The 22,357-nt window shown below is 41.4% G+C and overlaps 1 protein-coding gene across 2 annotated transcripts in view; it reads left to right on the forward strand.

Annotated features, from left to right (window-relative positions):
• jade2 (jade family PHD finger 2) overlaps nt 1–22,357 on the forward strand; it is a 175,479-nt gene that overhangs the window by 15,267 nt on the left and 137,855 nt on the right. For both annotated transcript variants that reach the window (XM_072375200.1, XM_072375201.1), the window contains exons 2-3: nt 7,115–7,178; nt 12,662–12,747. In XM_072375200.1, coding sequence (XP_072231301.1) covers nt 7,115–7,178; nt 12,662–12,747 — 150 coding nt within the window. The remainder of the gene's footprint in view (nt 1–7,114; nt 7,179–12,661; nt 12,748–22,357) is intronic.

A 22,357-nucleotide genomic window follows, 5' to 3' on the forward strand; every position in this document is an offset into this window, starting at 1 on the left:
TGTGTTGATTGATATAAGTGATATAGACTGGATTAGATAAAAAGGACGATATATTTAGATTAATGTGGGCTGTCTTTTCTAACACCAAAAGGGATGGCATTCTTGTTGAGTGTTTACACTTTCACCAACTCAGTAAAGTGGCTGTAAAAAGTCTGCTCAGTTTGTCATTATGGTAGATTTATAGGTAGATTGGAACTTTTCCCTCCCATTTGTAGTAATACAACATTCTGCCACAGCCACTGTTCTTTTGGTGATTTGGTGCCATTATGAAGTCACGGTGAAAAAGTCTCACCAGACATCAGGCATTGATTATATCAGAACTTTGATATTTTCTGGTAGGTTTTGGCCCCAGTGACCACCCTGACCCTGCTTTAGATGAGGTGGGCATGGAAAACGGATGGATGGAGTTTAGTTGGCCGTGGATGTTTTTCATCATGAGAAAAGGCTCGGTCTATAGCCCGGTCACATAAAGAATACATGAGATTGTTGCCACATGTTATGAGCCACCAGAGAGCCCTCTTGGCAGCTTTTCATTGCAGTCTCATCATCTTTGCAGCTATCTCCTTTTCTTTATCACATCACTGTTGTTTCATATTATTTTGCAAGTCTTTCATCACCAATGGATTTCGACAGCAAGATGTCGTTTATGATTGAGCGCTCCGTGACTCCAGTTCTGCAGCTGAAGGCAACCATGAAGTTTTGATTAGTTGATGCTGGATAGTTTATTTTTTTGATTATTTCTTTTTACCTTTTTGTGTAGAAGCTGCAACTTGCAAAACAATGATGTAGGAAACGCTCTGACTCCCTGAAATCTACCATTTTAACAGGGATGTGCACTGTACTTTAAGACCAGTCTCTTGTTTATTGGCGTGTGTGTGCATGTGTGTGTACACATGCAGAAATGTCTGGCTGCCATTCATTGCTCTTGGCTGATGTGCATCATGCATAAAAAGGAAGCCACATCCCAGTCACATAGCTCTTTACTTGTATGCCACTTAGCTACAGGGCAGTGGGTTGCATGCCAACAGTTACTGTGTTTCAGTTCTAGATGTCTGTTTGCTTGATTCTGCTGTTTTCTGGAACGTACCTCTGATAGTGTAAGCCCATAGGATTGCATAATGAGGACATTGTCTGAAGTCATATTATACCGTTCCCCGTGGAAAACCTTGAACACCAGATTTAGTTGAAACTGTTTTTCTTTGGACCTGTCCAGGGTGTACCCCGCCTTTCGCCCGATGACTGCTGGGATAGGCTCCAGCCCACCCGCTACCCGATTAATGGATTGACGGTATAGAAAATGGATGGATGTTTTTCTTTGTTGCTAAAGGACACGTATGTCTTATTGACATTGTTAGCTTATTATGTGAATGAATGAGCTCATTATCAAAACCTTTTCACTTTAAAACAGCAGCAGGATATAAGAAATTTAAAGTTTTTACTGCTGAGATTATTAATTTTGTTATGCATTAGTGCAGGTGTGGCGGTTAGCACCGTTGCCTCACAGCAAGAGGGTCCCTGGTTTGAATCCCGACTGGGCCTTTCTGTGTGGAGTTTGCACGTTCTCCCGGTGTATGCGTGGGTTCTCTCCGGGTACTCTGGCTTCCTCACGTCATCCAAAAACATACATGTCGGGTTAATTGGTGTCTCTAAATTGCTGATGGATATGTTTGTGCCTATTTTCAAATTTCAGTTGTGTTATTACACAAGCATAACTGAAATTTGAAAATAGGCGTGTGTTGAAATGTACATTTGTGTGGGTCAGAAGCTTGTCACTTTGTGTCTCTAACTCCACTTCCTGCTGTCTATTTGGACTGTTTGCCTTTGTTATGTTTTGCAGCTTCTGTTTTGTTTGTCAGTCTAATTGTCATTTTCCATCTGCCTCCATTTTCCTCACATATCATTATTTTTATCCTTCTATTAGTTAGGGTTAGTCAGGAGGAAGAGCAGTTGCCCACCAATCGGAAGGTCGGTGGTTCGACTCTGGCTTCCCCGGGCTACATGTCGAAGCGTCCTTGGGCAAGACACTGAACCCCACGTTGCCTCCTGATGTATCCATCAGGGTATGAATGTGTATGAATGATTAGAAAGCAGGTAGTTATGTGTATCTTAAGACGTGCTGTATGAGTGTGTGTGTGAGTGGGTGAATGTGGCGTGTGGTGTTAGAAGCGCTTTGAGTGGTCAGTTTGACTAGAAAAGCCCTATACAAGTACAAGTCCATTTACCATATTAAACAGCTAGGTGCTCCCACTTTCTTATTGATCTTGAATTTCTGATAATCCTTTTCCTTCTCTGTACTCTCCAAGTTTTATATCTAAACTCGTGTTTCTTTTTGTGACCGTGCAAGTTTAGTGCAAGTCCTCGGGGACACTGCATACGGAATTCGGAGGTACACTCTTACACACTAGCACCTACAGTGAAAGAAATCATTGAATACGTTTCAAGAAGTTGAAAATAAATGCAGTTCTTTGGGGGAGCTGAAACATCAGAAGATGAGATCCTAACATGAGCTCAGAACATCGATCATTATTTCTGAACAAAAAAATCTTGAGCAGCCACTCTTCACGGGCACCTCTTCCATGTGGGGTTACCTTCCTCTAAGCCACAGCTGCCTATGTTTTCTGCTTTTCTGAGTAACCAATGTCATGTTTTCAGTGGGGTGAACTTTCGGGGGTTCACCTCCCTCAGCCACCATGCACGGCTGACTGACAGCTCGCACCGACTGGAGAGGAAGAGGGAGTGTTACTCTACGCTGCACATGCCTGAGGGATTCTCACACTTTCTCTCCTTGACAGTCATAAAAAAAGAAAACAGCCCATAACACTGGAATGGTACGATGGAGAATTTTATTGGTTTTGAAACTGTGACTTTTCAAAACCATGGCATACCTGGGAACCTGAAACCGGCACATGCTTAGAACATATATGAGATTTGTAATTAGATGCTGGTGTTTAATACCAGCCATACACCTAAATCAAGCTTCTTTAACGGCAGCTGTCATTAAACGGTGGAGGTACTGACCAATGAAATAGTGACCAGGAGGAGGACGGATAAAAACTAGAAAAGAAAAGCTGTAATGCAGGGGAGTAAGAGGAAAGCTTCTCTCTGGGCAAACAAAATCTTCAGCACTTTTTGTCACTGGTGAAACCAAAAGTTGATTTTAAGATGGATTAAATGAAAGCTAAAAATGTGCAGTATCCTGGCTGCAGAGATACCAGCGCAGTGAACCATCTGTTGGAGCTGTTTGGCAGGCCAGCGCGCTGCCACGTTCTCTCTTGTTTTCTCTTTTTTTGTTGCCTTTTTGTTCAGGAAGTAACCCGGGACAGACATGAAGTCTGGTTCACTGGACTGATTGAGATGAAGCTGTACTTTTGTGACTCTTTCCTGTCTCCCATTTCTACTTCACCCTCTTGGCCTCTCTGGAAAACACAAAATATCTCAATCTTCGGTCAGGGTTGCGGTTCACTGCACTGATTGAAGACAGGATCGTGTGCGCTGCATGAAGGAAAGAGGACAGAGAGACATGGAAAGTTCGGATGAGATACTGAGCTGAAGGAGAAGAAAGGGTGTCGGGTGTAGATAAAGAAAAGATGAGAGAGTTCTGGAATATTTGAGGACATTTGGTTACCATCAGTCTAGTTAGTTCACAGTCGCAGGTTCATGCCCCTTGATGGCTTTATGTCGTAGTGTCACTGGAGATACCAGCAGCTGTGAACCGGTTAAGAATCTTTTTACTCAGTGAAATAGTAGATTTGAGTTAACTGCTAGTGTTCTGAAAGTGGCCGGTGCATTTTACATTTTGCTGGTCGATGACCTGTGGCTGCTCTGAAAAAGAAGCCGTTCCGTAATGAGTGAAACCCGTCTGAATGATCAGGCACGTGTTTGGCCTCTGCATTAATGGGCTGTTTTGGTCACAACCCAAAGCTTCTTTTAGCACAAGTAGCCACTCGGCCTCCAACTGCTGCTGCAGCAGAAATGTTAGTCACTATGGATTGTTTTCACACAGCTGGAAATGTGTTTCTGGATCTTTGCACTTCACCATGTAAAGGTTTGTTCGCTTCATTAGCGGGCCAAATGAACTCCAAATGTCAGAGGCTCGCGGCAGGTTCACTGTATGTCCCTTTTTGCCGAGGCTTTTCCTGGCTGAATGAATATTTGTTTTCAAACTGAACTGTCAGCCGCTTCTGAAATGAAGAACCTGCTGTGAAATAAGTGACATAAATACTTTATTCGCATGCTCCTTTCAAGTGACATCTGCTACCTTGAGAGATAAAAATAATGTTTTGTCTCAGATGATTGCATTTTCTGCGAGTGGTGTTTTGAAAATAAACACTCCAGATGCAAAAGTTGGCAACTAAATCAATTCATGTTTTGGTCCTTTGTGTGAGGTGGTTTATGAAATGGATTTCTGTTTGCTCTGTCCAGACCTCAGAATCCATCCACTGCATAGAGTTTAGATTAATCTTGCACTGGACTACTCAACATTTTCTGGACTGCATGAGAAATGATCCAGTGGGCACCACAGGAGCGCTAACATTCAGCTAGTCACTGCTACAGGTAGAACTAATGCTGTTGTCGAGGTTTAGGGTGCAACACGGGTATTTTTGCACTGCAATTTTGTGGCCCTCCAGAGCAATACTGAACAGTCAACAGAGTATGATGTCAAACTGTTTTTAGTCTACAAAAAGGTCCATAGCCGCATAGCCACTTTGCAGAAGCAATAAGCAAAAACATAGGTAGCCAGGACAGGGTTTAAGTGGGTCGTCTGAGAGCTTAATAGGCGAGGGGAAACCCCGAGATGGATCCAATTGTGCCGATTAAAGTTAGACTTAACATAGCTGGAGGAAGGCAGCCTTGCACTTAACTGCTCTCATCAAAGTCAGAAAGATGAGGTAGAGCTAGACAGATGGAGAGAATAACAAGAGAGGCTGAGGAAGTCAATAATGTACTTAACCTTACGCCACAGCCCCCCCCCCATCCTGTGTCCCTGTTATTGTAAAGCATGGAAGTTGGTAAAGGTGAGGACGAGGGGAGAGAGAAAATGGCAACACTCTGGAATGGAAATAGTCCGCCACAGCAAAGGAGTGGCGTGTATTTTTTTGTCAGCATAAATGTCAGAGCTGTTAAGTGTGTGCAGGGCGGGCAGGGAGGCTGAGGTACAGGAAGAGGACCATATAAGAGGGAATAGCCCTGTTTTACTGCCACATAAATCTCTGCTCTCCACAGTGAAGTTTGGAACGCGCCTCCTCTCTTGGCCTTCCTGCCTGGATCTGGCAGTGTGCTCAAGCCTCTTTTTGATTTCTTGACTTTTGTCTGCTCCCGTCTCTTTTGTTTCATTTCTCTCAGACAGACTCTCTTAACCTCTGCTCTGCTTTTTTCTTTTTTTTGGCACATTTTTGCCTTTGACCCTCAACCAAAAGGGCAAGAGCTTCAACATGTTTTTAGGTTGCTTTTGGCTTCAGAATGACTTGTTTGCAGGTGAGACATTATTATTGCTTTACTGCCTACAAATGCCACCTGATCTTCTTGAGTAGCTGGACCTGGACTTAACCTATCACAGTAATTTATGGAAAGCTCATTAGGTAATGAATTAAGTCGACACAGATGTAACAATGGGATGTTTTGGTCCACTGTGAGCCAAACCTGCGAGTACTTCCTGACATATTGCAGACTGATTAAATCTTGACAGGAACAAGGAACATCTCTCTTCCAAAAGATATTCCCTTTGGTGCTTTGAAGGCGGTCATAAAGGGTTAGTGATTCAGACCCTCTGAAGGCTCCTTGAAGTGTTTAGTTGTCTGGAGGTCTTGTGGCTGTGTAGGCTGTAACGGATGATTCACATTGTTTTCATACTCATGATTCCATTCATTTATCCATTTTATCTACGGATGTGTCGACATTCTTTCTTTCACTACTTATTTACACAGAAATTTCCTTTTGCTGATGTATTTCAGACTTAAAATGGGCTGGCAAAATGAAAATGAATGTGTGCATATTTGAGCCTTTCCCGCATCAGTGTGTCAAAAACACACTTTGTCACACACGCAGCTTTGTTTTATGCATTTTATTTCATTATGGAGAGTATATGACAGCTTTTGTCTGATTTATATCTGTCCTTTTTGCTCTCATTCTTTTCTCCGAAACTCATATTCTTGTCCCATTTTCTCTATTTACTGGGGCTTAACATTTCTCTTTTTCCTCTTCCTCTGCTCTTTCCTCCCCTTGTTTCGTTTTGTCATTTGTTGCCCTAAATGTAGTTTGTCTAATAAGCAGAAGAGAACCACCTCGACATGTTCCACTAAATCATTGGACTGTGTGTTAATTGTGTCAGGCCTGATGTAGGACTGCCAAAGTGCAACTTCATTTACTGCAAAAGAAAAAGTGATTTCTTTATTTATTTATTTTTAAAAATAGAAATAAAAAATTTATGGTTGAAAAGAGCTAGCTGTGCACTGTGGAGCGCTTCATCACATTGTCTTTGCTCTCAGCTCTCAGCTCTCAAGTTGCAACTGGTTGTGAAACGAGCACAACATTTACCAGCAAAGTTCCGTGTCTGGGGAGTCTAACCCAGCAAGTGGGACTTTCTGTCTTTGTTGGGATCATGTCTTTCTGATTGTCTTATTACTGGGTTACCAGTGGGACAGAAAAGAGGCAACACTGATTTCCTTCTGGAAACTTCACGAGGGGTTCGTGTGGAAGCTCATTCACATCAGATCGGGCATCCATATTGATTTATCTTTTTCTTTTCCGTTGCCTCACGCTCGGTTTAATGTGAACAAACGGTGGTTTCCTTTCATTGTTCCTATCTTCGATAACATGTTTTATGCATTTTGCTCCTCACAACACATCAAATCCTGCTCTGTTTACACGCATATTTGCAAGCTCCTCTGAAACCTAACAACTGCATCAATGGGAAGTTCCCAGTTAATGTGTAACGGTGATCAAGTCCGTTTATTCTGGCAGGAGGCCCACTGGAGGCTCTGACAGGTTAATGCCATCGGTCTATTATTTAATTTACACCTGTGTTTTCATGGTGAACATCTTCTTACTCGTCATTTTCCTCTCTGTCTCTCTTCTTCCTCCCCCTCCTCCTCCCCGCCTGACACCCCCCTGACAGATGGAGAGCGAAAAGAAGAGGAGAAAATACTCCACGAGCAGCAACGACTCTGACACCACTGACAGTAAGTTTGACAAAGGACCATATATATGTGTGTGTGTGTGTGTGTGAATTAGGAGCTGTCTGGTTCCATTCAGCTCCTGCAGAGTATTTCTTGTATTTACTCTCCATGCAGACTTTCCTTTTGTCTGACTGTTTTCTTTCCACCTCTCATTAAGACTGCCCAGATTTGACTACAGCTTCAATGGAAATAAGTAACCATTAGATATTACAAATAAAACCATTTGGGATAGTTGGGACAGGGCCATGTTTACCCTGTGTAGCATCCCCTCTTCTTTTAGCAAACGTTGCTAAACATCTGGGAACTGAGGTGACCATGGCCTCTGTCCATTTTAAGTGAGCTTTGGCCCAGTTGAATCATGTTCACATATGGCATGACAGAGCTTTAAACTGCATTTGAGGATGGCACAGTGAGCTGTGTTCACAGACCATGATTTGTGGAAGTGTTCCTGAGCCAATGCAGTGATTTCCACGACAGAGTCATGTCTGTTTTTAAGGCAGTGCTCCCTGAAGGCCCGGAGATCATGGTCGTTGAATGTTGGTTGTTTACTGTGGCCCTTATGCACAGAGATATCTGCTGAGTCTCTGAAAATGTTGGTGATATTATGAACTGTAGATGATGGAAGGTTCCGTCTTCCCAGTTTTACATTGAGGGACATTATTCTGAAATTGCTCCGGAGTTTGTTGACGCAGTTTTTGCTGATTGTTGAACCTTTGTCCTTCTTTACACATTAGAGAGACTCTGCCTCTCTTATGTGCTCTTTTTGTACTCAGTCATGTTACTTGTTACATTTAACCTAATTGGTTCCAACATGTTCTTTCGGCTGCTTACTTTTCTTGCCAGTTGTTGCCCCGGCCCAACGTTTGTGAGCTGTGTTGCTGCCATCACATTCAAGATGATGTTCATTTGAGAATAAAATGGTGTCGAGTGAGATTAGCAAATCAGTGCATTTTGTTTTTGACATTTTACGCAGCTTTTTAGGGTTGTATTTTTCCGATTTCCGCCGAAACCTGCTCAACGAAATGCTGCTCCTGCTGCGTTCTCCTCTCAAAACTGCAGTGGGATTGAAATCTGTGCGGGACTGTAGGGCGAGTCGCATCATCCCCACCAACAGTTCTCTCCAAGCCGCTGTACTCCTGAGAGGTGTACTGTTAAGCAAGTCCTATGCAGCCAGGCTTTCTTTGTGTCAGCCAGCGTGAGAAAACTGCTAAGTTGATTCAGAGAGAACGATGGCTGTAATCTTTGTTAATTCAGCTTGTCTTTTATAGCCACATAAAAGGAGCCTTTTACCTGCCATTTGACGCCTCTTCTGCACACAATACATCAATCACCCAACACATTCATTCATAAGAGGAGCGGGCTGGATGAGTAGACGGATGCAAAGAATATAAAAATCATTGCAACAAAAAGCAGCGTTGGTGCTATTAAGGCAGGAAAGGACTGACATTACAAAACTGTTGACTGTGCAAAGTAGTCCGTTCATACTGTGTATGCCTGCTGTTTGTGGCTAACTTCACATACTGCTCTTAAAAAATTCAAGTTGATAGCCTGCACAAGAAGTATATTAGCTCTGACTGTACCGTAATAATGTGGAAATCGCCTCAGTCCCCGACCAGACCCGAGTGAAAAGGATTTTATTCATTCTGTATTTTCAGATATGTCAACTTTATGTCCTTTGTCAGTCAATATTAGCGTGTAAAAGCTACTTGTTGGCAAATCAGGATAAAATATAAAAAGATATCACGTTCTACATCAACTGTAACTGCAACGCTTCTTTGGCACCTCGCTCACACACCTCAACAGCTTTCATACTGTATTCAATGTGTTTAATTAGCTGAACATCATCACAACATTATCAATTCATCGCTGAGATCTGGTCAAAACGGTTGTTTTTTTTGTTTTTTTAGCTCAGGTTAATAGATATTTCATGGGTTACGGTTAAATTTGACACTTCAAAAAGCTGTAATTCTGCAGCAGTCAAGTGCTTTCAAATGAGTTGTTTTGTCAGGCTTTGGCAAAGATTAAATTGAAATGTTTCAAACTGAATTTTGATGTCTCTGATGCCATCAGGACAGAATTGCGTTTTACGAACTGTGAAGTTTGTATGTAGCCAACGTCACCCAGGTGTTATGGCCAGGTTAAAAGAAATCCGCTGAAAACTCCATCAACATTCGTCTCGCCTTCCAGCACATCCCTCTGCTCTCGACATCTCTTTATAAATCAGATCCTGGATCACCAATATGATCATTAAATCAGAGACGTCTCATCTTCAGATTCCCACAGGTGGAACTGCACTATTCTCACACATCTATTTTGGAAGTCTGGTTTTAAGCACTTTGAAAACAGACATTGGCACATGAACAACCACTTAGGCAGCTTAAATTTTGGTTCTGTGTTGCCAAAACCTGCCACCTCCATGATCTTCTAGTTATTTACTATATACATAGTTTTTTTTTTTTTTCAATTGACAAAATCTAACTGGTTATGTGTATAACATGGGAAACCAAACGATAAGTTCCCCTGCCAGTGGCCGTGTGTGGAGTTGAAAATAAGAATGTTTCACTCGGGATCATCTTTCTCTGAAATGTGTGTAAAATGTACTCTCTCCCATTACAGTTTCATGGAAACATCAATAAGGTGTTATTCCAGTTAAAGAAGGGAATCTTCTCTTTTTATGCTCTTTTATCTGACATAGCCAATGCCGAGGCGCTGACTTTGTCTCTTAACATTGAAGGCTGGAAGGAGGAATTCCCTCAAGCTTTTCATCAAAAATAAAGACGTAAGACTTCTCGTTGAATTTGAAGCTTAGATCTCCAAGGCAGTTAATTGTGGATAATCTGCTGTAGCTGTTCAAACGTGAAATCCAGCTCTTTCCACCACAGGTTGACATGATCTCTGGCAGGTTGAACAGTCATGTGGTCACAGGTCTGCATGTAAAATGTATTTTACAGCAGGTTTAAAAGGCTGTTTTTCAGACTAACTGAGCCTCCCTGTGTTCAAGGCCGTGCTGTCTGCTTTACAATCAGCCTGTGGCTCTTAGCTCCTCCTGACCGCTGCAGCATGGACTCCAGCTGCATCTGTTCACTGGAGGTTATCAGGTTTTATAATTGAAGGATGCCCATGATAATTTTGGCCGCTGCGCACCGAGCATGGCTTTTAATTAACACACAGCCATGATGGTAACCTCCGCTGTGGCCCGTTTGGTTATCTGGCCACACTGATGGTGCCGTGCAGCTGCTGTTTGTTAGGGTAGTATGTAGATGCAACCTGCATGGACGCACGCACATGCGCGCTCTCTTGGGGAATGCAAATGCATGAATACAATAAAAAATGCCCTGCATATAGCTACACAGCACTTAAATAACATAACCCTCCAAGGGAGATGAGCACAAGTCAGCAACGGTGTCTCAGTGTTTGCTTGTGTGATGATGCTGGTGGAGATTGCAGCTGTCTCGCATGCCCTGCCAATATCGGGGTGTTGCTGATTTTGGTTTTATAGCAACAGCAGTACTAGAAGAAGAGTTCCCAAGTGTGATTCCAGCAGGAAAAACTCCGGAGCATTGACTGCTTCGTGCTCTTTTCTACTGACCTGTGTGTTGCTTTCCAACCACTCAACAATATCGTGGATATGTCCATGTGTGAGGTATTTTTATTTTTTTTATCAACACTAAAGTAGCCACCGGGGAGACTCATCCGCTCTTCTTGAGGGGCTGTAAACAGCACACGACTTTAATGTTTATGCGTGAAAAGAGCTTATGATTTACCAGTATTCCCTTAGTGCTTCACATGCTGCAGATCTGTTACAGTGACAGCTACACACTGTAATATCAGCACTTTGAAAAGAGGACAGCTTTGAGGGAGATGCATTCACTGAATGGTGTATGTATGGTGTGTGTTGCTGTAAATTAACACAAAAATACAAGATGAGCCAAAGCTAATCACCTAAAGCTAAGCAGTTTGTCTGCATTCCAGCATCTCTGACAGGTTGTGAATTAGATTTTTTTGAATATTATTTGCAGATGTTCCCTAAGTGCCTCACATGCAGGCAGTTGGTAATTGTATATGGATAAGAGAAAACATTTCCTTCCCAAAATGTATCAAAGCGCGCTGTATCTGCGATTTGTGAGGTTTTTGGTGTCGGACCCTGCACACACCAACTCAAATTCTGCAATGATTCCTAAAGGAATTCATGGACTGCCAGCTGATTTGCATGTGTGTACAAAGCAATGTGGAAAAAACTCTGTTTAAGTTTATGAAAAGTTCACTTTATTCAATTTAAAATGAATTCCTTTTCACGTTAATCCTGCAATGACTTGGAAATGTCACGTCAGTGATTTATGATGTTCTGAAAACTGCCTGTGATTTGTTGTGCCAAGTGGTCCTGATGAGACTGCAGCATATAAAGATGGATTGGAATGAGAATGGCCGCTCATCCTTGGAGATCCATGGATCTATCAGTTACACGAGGAGGCTGAACACACAGATACAGTGTGTATTAGGTCCCACTACAGTCTGTGAGGTGGCAGCAGCAACCAGAGCAGCTAAATGGAGGATTCATCTCAAAACCAGCTCATCAAAATCAAAGCTGCCAAAGCACGTGTGTGTGTGCGGGTTTGATAAGTGATCAGTTAAACCGATGAGATGAAAACATCCACCAAGCGTGTCACGATGCTACACAAACGTCTTAGTGTGTTTTCTTATGTGTGCATATTTGTATGAGAGGTTTGACCTCTCGTGTCACAAAGTCATCGACGTGGCAGCGCTGCGGTGATGTGTGACATGTGAATATTCTTTCGCATGTGCTTTGCATTGTTTTTATGTTTTAGAAAAGTGAAAAAGAGTAGATGTACACAGAACAACACACACGGCGTTGCTGATTAAAGCGGTGGGTGGTATTCTGGCTTCAGTGTCTGATTAATTGTAATTAGGTTGTGTATTAATGAGCTTGTAAAGGACCTCACCGGACTAACAGCTTAACAAGATGTTGTTTATTTTGTCATTACTTATTAAACCTCCTCATGGATCATCATCAGTCTGCTTCCATCAGTGTAAATAATGGAATCTTAACCCCCATCTCATGTTCCTTTTAGAAATTTTGTTGAGTAACTTTCTGCTCTCTTAATAAGTAAACCATTTCCTGCCGCCTCATGATTGCTAGACCTGCTTTTATTATGTCTGTATTGTTTCTGCAGAACAAATTTCTCCAATGGGACAATAAACTTTGGAGTGAATTTGGGCACATGCCACGTTTGTAAAGTCAGTCCTACAGCCAAGGACCTGTTTCTCATTCTCTGCTTTAAAATCGACACTCGTTAAGCATTCTTGACAAATCAAACACAGATCAAGTCTCCTGCTCCACATGAGTGAAGACTTTAAATGCTGAGAAGGGAAGGTCAGAAAAGCTCATCATAAGAGCACATGGGGGACGGGGAAGCTTGTTAGTCTCAATGATGCTGATCACGACCCGTCTTTTCTTGCTGCTTCAGGTCAAGTGACGTCATGGTCCAAATCATCCAAGAATACAGGCACCAGCAGCACATGGGTCCGCCACCAGCACAAGAAACCATCAGAGGTAAGATACTGTGGCAGCTTGGATGTGGGACTCTCGCATGCACATTACACAAAACTGTGTGCAATGGCATGCAGTGAAGGAGTTTATAGGGCTGATCGCGGGAAACGGGTTTAGCCGATGTTCACGGGGTCCATTTACAGATGTTTACTAATGCAGTTGTTTCACATGTGCATCACATTCCACGATCTCTAAGCGGATAGCTTAGACCTTCTTATTAAGTAGCATTGTATGACATAAGAATTAGAATTAGAATGAAAGTTAACAACCTATCATACTCGGTAATAAAGGTTTTTCCTGTTGGATTTTTGTTTCTATGATTCCTGTTATTCCTGCTTTGTCTTTGAAATGAACAATTTTTGAGGACAAGCGGCTTCTAGCATTTTCAGACATTTAACCGACTGCTCAAATGATTTTAAATCAAACACCGGCTGATGGCAAACTATTGCTAAATGATTTGAGCAGCCCAACTGAGAAGTCTCTGGGATCCTTACAAACTGTCAAACATGATCAGATTATGTTGCAGAATACTTGAAGGATTGCACCTTTTTATGGTCTTTCTTTATGATCTGTATCACTGAAAAGGTTCAAAACCAACAGATGAAACCATGCAGTCCTGGAAGCACAAACAAATGCAGAAACAAGGTTATTCTTCTGTTAAAATTTAGTCTCTTTGCCACCAAGAAATTTGCAACCTATCGTGAGACGCGCACTTCTGTCTAATGTGAATACAGCCATCTCCGTCCCCACAGCTAAATCAACCAAACACATGGATGGCACAAATTGGTTGGCTGAAACACTGGGTAGGAATCATCCATATGGCCATGATGAATGATCCCGAGCGCTTTCAAATGACCACCGTCAGGAAGAAACTGGCATAATCCAGTTGGAAAATGATGCACTCTACCAGTTGTGGCCAGGCATTGCCTGCCACAATCACACATTCCTCCTACTCTGTCAGAGGATTGGGTTCAACTCTGTTTAAGGAGATCTCCATATTTGCTGTTGGATTTTGTCTCCGGGAATAACTCTCGTGCCATTTGGAAATTTGCATTTTGAAATAAAGGACAGGAGGCAGCAGCCTCTGGTGCTTCCTCAACTTCTCTAAATATTCATTGACCGAGATCTCAGCTGAACAATTTTAGAACGTCATCTGCTCACAACTCAGCTGCGATTCTCTCCATCATGCCTCCAAAAATTTTGAATAAAACTGGTTGTAAAAAAATTTTTTTTTTAGCAACTTTTTAAAATAGATTTGGGGGGTCAGAAAAAAAGAAACAAACTGCACACGCATGAAGTAGAAGTCATCAGCAGAGCATCTGTCAGGGTTGTGCATTTGAAGTATCCTCCCCCTCTGCTCCATCCAGTTAACCACAGGCTGTTGGAAGGTCCTGTCAGCAATCAGTCCCTCGGTAATTACTACTGTAGCTCTCTGCTCTGACCCGGGCCTCCGCTGAGGAGCCAGGGGCCACGTTCCCTTTCATAATGCTGCCTCCTTGCTCTGGGGCATACTGCTCTTTCAAAAGGAATGATGATTTGCTGTGATTTTTCATTTTTTTTCTCTGAAGCAGTGAGTGATGGGAAAGGTCAAACAAACAGAGAGGGCGGGGTTCAACTGTAAAATATCCAAGTCTGAGTTGCAGGTGGATCTGAGTTGATGTTGGAAATGTTTGAATCTTTGAAAATTAAAAATGTATTCCCGCTACTTGTCTCGGTTCTGCTGAAGAGACACTATTCACATGTCATATTGTTCTCTCTTACGCTGTCATTTTGATCTTCTTGGAGTTTTCGGGGACTCTCTTAATTGCTGTTTCAAATCAAGAAACTGGAACACATTATGTATTCTTATTTAGCTAATTAGCCTGATTTAAACAAAAAAAATAGTTGTCTTTTACATTTAGTTGCAACAGCTCTGCTAGAGGAGAACTGTAGCTTTCAGAGTATTCATGCTTATTGCCTCAGTCTATTTGAATGGAGTGGCCTTTGGATGAAACATCGTCTGACCCATATTTCCAACTCAGGAATAGGCTGTTTGCATCCTACTATTGTCTGACTTTCCGTAAACAGACATCCAACAATCATGTGCACTGTACGCGGAGATCGACCAGCTGTTAAAGTTGGTATGACTTAAACTCCTCTCTCAAACTCTTTGTTTTCATTGTCAACATTTTCTCCTCCACATGTAATTGCCACCATGGATGCATTTAAGGGCACCCTGCCTCAAAGTGTTCAGTGTTGTGTTCCTCGCTCATCTGAAGCACGCTGAAGGCATTTGGTCCTTAGAAATTCTTTGACTCAGAGCTTGAATTTGAGTATAATGCATAATTTCACAGAATCCCACTAATTTATACCTCACAATCTGGGAAATTCCCACACAGATATACAGAAATGTCATTATATAATGCTCAGAAAAAGTATGCGGTGGTGGGGAATGCAGGAAGAGAGCTCTTAAGCCAGAGATAGCTGGAACTTCTGTCGGTGTGTGAAGTGCCCCGAGGCCATAGGAACAATGTTGTGTGTTTTACATGTTAAGGTCATGGCCCTGATGAAATGATATCCCTGTTTTACCAGTAATACTGAAGAGGAAGCAGACCTTTGAGGTCACGTTCCTCATTTATTTAGATGGTATGCAGTTCACTACTCTTGAGCTTCACAGTCCTGAGTGTCACTTCATTTTCTTTTGTGCAGCAACGTTGCAAGAAAATCTGTTATGTTCTGAAATTATAGGCCGATATCGCTATCAGTCTCCATGTATTCAACCTCCTGTACATGAAAGCATTGGTATCTCTGATATGAATTTCGTATTTTTTTTTTCCAAGAGAAATGCCAGACCAAAGCAAAATGCTGTTTAGAAGTTTGAAAAAAGAAAAGAGTAATATTTTTAGTAAGTGCAACATCTTCACCACTGCATCCCTACTGAGAAGAAAACTGAACAGTGGCTCACATTGCAGACAAGTTTATGAGATGATGCTCACCCTTGGTTAAAGGAGGTGTGGCGACTGGTAAACACAACGAACATGTAATAACAACGTAGCTCTTTGCTAAAAATGAGCCGTATCTATTTGCGCCTTTGCAAGTCTTTCACTGCAGCTCTGGCTTTTCTTAGAAGTGGTTTAGATGGTTTCACTTGGTGGAAGGAGGACACAGTCAAAGTCTCTTTTTTTCTGCTTTACAGTTGTTTTTATCTCACTTTAGAGGAGCCCACAGATTGAAGATTTTGAACATTTGGTAGACAAACAGGAAGTCATTATGACATGCAGTACATGCACACATAAAGTGCATATTTGGTTTAGTGATTAATGGTTATAGGCAACAATTTAGGGCAAGAAAAACACACTCTCATTTTTACATGCATCCTAGAAGAAACTTCCTATTTACAAAATGCCCTACAGTGTAATGTCGCTGCAGTGGTTCAGAGTGAGGGACTCTCCCTTTAGTTGCTTCAGGTTGCACCTCCTGTGACAAAAAAGCAAAGACTTCCCTTCACAAAGATTCCCTGCTCTTTTTCTTCTTCTGTTTTTTTTTTTGTGTGTTTGGTCATCTGTCTTCACATCAAACAAAACAATATTCACAAAATTATGGTGTAAACATAATTTTTTTTCTTTTCTTCTTGACAGAAGAGAACTGGGACATCTAAAACATAAACATCTAAAAGAAAACCTTTGAAACAGTCATAATCGATACCAAATGGAAGTTCTGTAACGACATCGAACGCAGCATGTCAGGGCTATGTGCTTCACTGGAATATGTTACTGTGTCATCTGTCTCTTATTATCCCTCCTGAGACTGTCTCCCATTCCCATCCCATCTCTTATTCAGTGATATTGGTTGTGGAAGTTTAATTTATGCAGCAAAAATAAGCTTTGTGTTTACATTATCAGTAATATTTAAATCCATCTACAGTGGTTGAGAAATAGTTATGGTGATGCCTGTCTGTATGGAAATGCTAATTAGCCATGTGCTCAATACCTTGCATTGGGTGCAGCTTACGCCCATGTTTAAGATTAGTGATTGGGAGTTGATGTGAACTTGGAGATCTGATATGGTTAATTAAAAAATGCCTTGATTGGGACCCCCCCTGCTCTTAAATGAATGGCTAAACCAATGTTCGGATAAACAGAATACCTAGAAAACATATCTACATTTAGCTGCAGTGATGAAGCAATTGCCGTCTTTCTCTTGCTGTGGCTGTCGTATAATCCTTGTTGTGTCTGGATCTGGATCTGTTGCAGTTAATGTTTTCCACTTCAGTTTTTTGCAGTGCTACAAGCCACAGACAGATTCACAGACTTCTCACATAAGGTAAAAGATTCACAAGCTGTCAGACTGTTCAGAAACAAGATAGCCCACCCACCTCTTGTCTAGTCTTTCATGAATATGTAAGCACAGATTCAGACTGATTCTGAATTTGAATTTTTTTAAACCAGAGAATTTCAGAACCCGGGTGAAAATTAACTCCCGTTTGAGGCCCATCTGTATGGAGAGAAAATCGACTCAAAACGTCTGTGCGTGCGTAGTACTTGACTTGTGTATGCGTACTATCGGATTTGTGCGTACTACTATATTTGTGCGTGTGTAGCACTTGACTTGTGTATGCGTACTATCTGATTTGTGCGTACCTGACTCCTGCTAACCACAATTATTCACAATTTGTTACAAGTTTAGAGGGAGCTAAGTATTGAGGGAAATAACTCTTGACTCAGATGAAATTCCAGATGACCCAGCTTTCCACCAGTACTTAAATGCACCATGCACGGACAAATCTCTGAGGCTTCCTGGTGGCGTGAAAACAGTCTCAAAACCCTTCGTGCTGATCTATAGCTTTGTGTGTGTGTGAATGTGTATCAGGCGATTCGTGCGTGCATATTTAACAATTTGTATTTGTAGGAGACTTTTTGAATTCCTAATTATTGCTTTGTCCGTAACTTCGAGCAAGTTAAAACACACAAATCAAGTAGTACGCACAAATCAAGTAGTACGCACACACAAACCTAGTAGTACGTACAAAGATGTTTTGAGTCGATTTTTCTCTCCATATATCTGTGTCCCACCAACATAAGCAAAAGGTTTTACTAAATCAGTACATCTCCGCAGAAGCTTGAATTATATTGCCAAACGAGCACAAACAAGCTGTGAAAAATCAGTCTTGATCCTGGATTAGAAGTCTAATAATCAGCAGTAATTTATCAGCTCTGATTTATGACTTTATAAAGTTCGGCTGGCATTTTGCAAATAGCTGTGACTTCCAATCAGGAGGAGTGTAAAATGCCCATATTTACAACTGGGAAAGGGCGTGAGTGGGTGTTCAGTGCCTGGCAAATGCTGTTGAGTAAAAGGCACTCATTCATTTCTTTTCCCCTTTTTTCCAAATGTTTGGTATGAGTCTTCTGATACCTTTATTTACTGTATTTCTTACAAACTGTGTTTGCTTTGTTTCCTGACATGACGGTCTGAAATCTCAATATGGTGGAAGGGGGGGTGACTTGACAAAAAATTGGATCAGATGTCATTGTTTCAAAGCCAGGAACAAACCTAAGGAGGCTTATTTACCAAAATAAACGCTATCAGAAAAGAATTTACTGGTATTTTTCAGCCTAGAAGAGTTTGTAGAACAGGAAGTGATAGTTAGAGTCCCTCCCAGTGCACCATGGGAGGAAGGAAGTGGTATCCGTGGGGGTTGCCAAAAACGGTGGAGCAGGTGTGAATTGCTGTCAGTCGCATTGTCTACTTGTACATAGATGAGTATACCGTAGGTATAAGGTCATGCAGTACAGTATGTGTTTGTGCAACTTCATGTGTTGTAACTAGACAGTAAAGATGTGGAGAAAGTGACCAGGCAAGTTAATTTACCAGAGCCTTTGAAAGTAAACCGGCATCCCATACAGTAATGAAGTGTAAATGGATGTCATACTGTTTTTGTGTAATATGTACAAACTCTAGCCAGCAGAAATGAAATGACCTCCCTAGTTTTATTATGATCACATTTAGTTTGAGATCAGTTGCTGTATTGTATTATGGGTGTGAAATGGGTGCTGCACCCTGTGTTCGGTAGACGTCTCACCAATCTAGGGCCAGTCCAGAGTATTGTCCTGCAGTAACATTCAGATTAATATGTTGTGGAATACGTTGACTAGATAAATGTTTGATATGTTCAGCTGTCATATGCTCATTTGTGATTTACATTTTTTTTGTAACCAGTATTTATAACTATAGCGTTTTTTTAATGGAAAAAAGAAGCAGTTACTACCGAAACGCTGTCAAAATACTAATAATTGTCTGGCTTTACTTTAGGTGGAGAATAGAAGCTTTAATGTTGGATAACATTCAAATCCCATTCCAGCGGTCATTAATCCCTTTTAAAAGCTTATCTGTTACCCAAACTTCTAAGTTTTTGCCACCAAATACAAATAACTCTGCTGGTCTAGAGTTGGCTTTGGGGCTGACTCTTCACCTTTTATCCTCAGTCAGTGATTGGGGATCGATGAATATGCAAACCAGCCTTGTCCACGTTGCTGCCTGCTAACAGATGACACACAGGCCTTCTCATGGTTTAGCGCTTGTTGTGTTCAGCACTTCAAATATTTGGGCAATTTAGCTGTAAATGTTTGAGAGCTACCTTGGTTAACTCCCAAACTCGTGACCAAGCAACCTTACCGTTAGTTCTTGTACGAACGTGTAACTTCCAAGCTCTTGGTATCGTTTCTACTTTTTTTCCCCCTGCTAGCTTGTGCTAACTCCTCACAGCTTGATCAGGATTTGTAGAACGTTACATGCAATCTGACCACAACTTTTTTTGAGGATACAGGTGGTCCTTTGGAAACTGAGAGAAGAAATCTTCAACTATGTTGAAATGAAATGAAATGAGAAAAAAAGGGCTTAAGGTTGCCTTGTTACACATAAAAACACATTATACATATGTTAACAAGGTTAAAAACCCTTTTTTTTTTATTTGACAAAAAAAAATCTATTTATGAACAAGAGATATTTGGTGAATGAGGAAATTGTTTGAATAATTTGGGAGCTTGCTGCTACACATGGGTGCAGGTTGATGAATAAGAGTTTCCACTAATTAAATAAGGACTGTGGCCAAGTGATGGGGAACGTTGTATCGCCGATGAATAACACCTGATGCTTACTTGTACTTTTACCCTTTCCCAGGCGTTTAGGTAACTTGTGTGTTAAGATTGGAATGAGTAATTTCTTCAAGGGCCAGTTAAATATGCGCACACCACATTTGTTCTTGTCCATTCAGATTTAACGGCGACATTTACATCGGGAACACCCTTTCAAGGATCCGTCTTCTTTATTGAGATGTGCAGGTGTTAAAGATGAATCCACATCAAAGTTGTAAAACTAAAATTTTTGGATTAATTTGTTTTGATTCCATTAATCTCTTTTACTCTTTTAAAGATCTTTGGGGTCTTTTTGCCTTTACTTGAGTAGCACAGTCAGTAACGATACAGCAGAAAATAAAATATAAGATCTCTCAAAGAGATTCAACAAATGCACACAGATCTATTAACAGAACTCTTCTCTTGGTGTTTGCTTTTTCAATACTCTGTTCCATTATGCATGTTCTCTCTGCCACGAGGCTTTCCATCATGGCAGCTCTCATTCATTGCCAACATCTGCTTATATTGATGAGCCCAACTCTAACAATAACATTACAGCAGTGGCTAGAGATGCTAATAAAGGAACGTTATATCATGCAGATTTATAATGCGCTTTGATGTAAACTCAGTTACTGTCTTTGAAGCCAGTAATATGTCAAGACATCACACGTTGCAATGCTCAGGAATGCCATATTTATGAACCGTCGACGAGCCATGTGTGCAGATACAAGCATGCACTGTATGTAAATGTGTTTGTGTGTGTTTGCATGTGTGCCTGTCTAAGCTAGCAGCTGCTGGAGCATATTGGGTTATGATAGAAACAGCTGTGAAACTCCATGGCAACCAGATGTAAACGGCTCTGAGTTGATGTTCATTTCTTCCTGTGTCTGTCTCTCTCTCAATCACACACACATTCTCACTTTATTTGCCAAGCCCAGCGAATGGATGAGCTGCCTGGATGGATGGCGAAGAGCTTCACTTGTGGACCCATACCAGCCAGGAGGCGAGTGCTAACAAACATGCACACGCTGTCATGTTCTCACACAGCGACCCAGTAAAGCCACTGTATTTAACTGACCGTATTGCTCCTTTTGCGCAACCAACCAACCAAGCAACCAGGTACTAAAATTTAGGAAACAAAACAAAAACTCAGTTTTTTAAGTTTTTCTCTCGCTTTAAAGATGGCAAAGAAACAGAAGATGTGTCGAAAGTTTGACAGTCAGAAGCTGGTGATGGAGGTCTTTTAATAGAAGATGTTGTTGACGTTTTAGTTGGACACAATCTGTTACAACCCAACTGAAAATGTTTCCCTCCTTTAGTTGTTAACTATTGATACTTTTCAACCTCGAATTCTCTTATGTTCAAACATGATATAGCACAATATTTTGGTCATCTGTTCCCGATGAAACAGGATTGAACATTGGGAGAGTTACTTGGAATGTGGCCCTTGGGGCTTATAAAATTAGATTTTTATTTATTTTTCTGTTGCTGTTGTGTTTCCATCTTGAAGCGCTAATGTTTGTGGTTGATACATAAACTAACAGCACTGGCCAGAAGACATCTCGCCAAAACACAAACAGATGGAGTGTATTTTGTCTGGAGGGGAAGGTGGTAAAGCAGTTGCTTTATTTTTGCATGTGCCATTTGTCTTCTTTATATGTTGTTTCTGGTGAACTATCATAACTTTAGTGTGTGTTTGGCTTTTGTGGATAAAGTGGCCCATATTTCTTCTTCCCGTCATGTGTGATGGTCTCATGGCAGAACATCAGAGGGCTCAGTATTGTCTCTGAAAGGATGCAAAAGTTTACAGAGAGAGAATTCACAATTTAAAGATAAGAAACTGTACTGGTTTGATATTGAGAAAAAGTCTTTGATGCTCCATCTGGGTCTGCACAGGAGGCATTCAGGCATGCCCGCTGAGTTGTAGGTCACCCACGTTTTGGAAGGACTCGGTGTGTAATTGCTGCAGCTGGAAGCGTAAAAAGCATGGAAATAGTTGAACCAGTGTACATCCTAAGTAACACTGAAAACTTGTTAGATGCACTGTGACTGGGGCCTTAAACCAGTGCCATCACAATGTTTGCTTGACAACAAAAATGTCAATCCTGTCATTCATATGCTAATAACCTAATAGAAATACTTTTGGCAAATGCAAATTTACAATTCTTATCTTCTGATTCCCACAGAAAACTGACTGTTGTAAATGTCAGGTTTTGATGTCAAACTGTCAGTATCGGAGGGTGAAAGCTTCTTTTTGGACGTCACTATCCACAGCCCTTGTGCTGGACTGACATTCGGCATGAAAACTGAGACGAAATCACATTAAAACCAGCATGAGACTCATCCACGGGAAACTAGCTGTATATCACCGTTCAGTACGGGAAATCTCTCACCTTAAATACTCATTATTTATGCCAGTTGTTGTGAATTGCAGATTTAAGCAAAAGTCAGAAGTCATGGCATTTACTTTGGCCTGCTCCCAGCAGCAGATGAGTGGAGTG

The sequence above is a fragment of the Leuresthes tenuis genome, unplaced genomic scaffold (assembly GCF_036924035.1).
Source record: "Leuresthes tenuis unplaced genomic scaffold, fLeuTen1.0.hap1 SCAF_21, whole genome shotgun sequence".
NCBI lineage: Eukaryota > Metazoa > Chordata > Actinopteri > Atheriniformes > Atherinopsidae > Leuresthes > Leuresthes tenuis.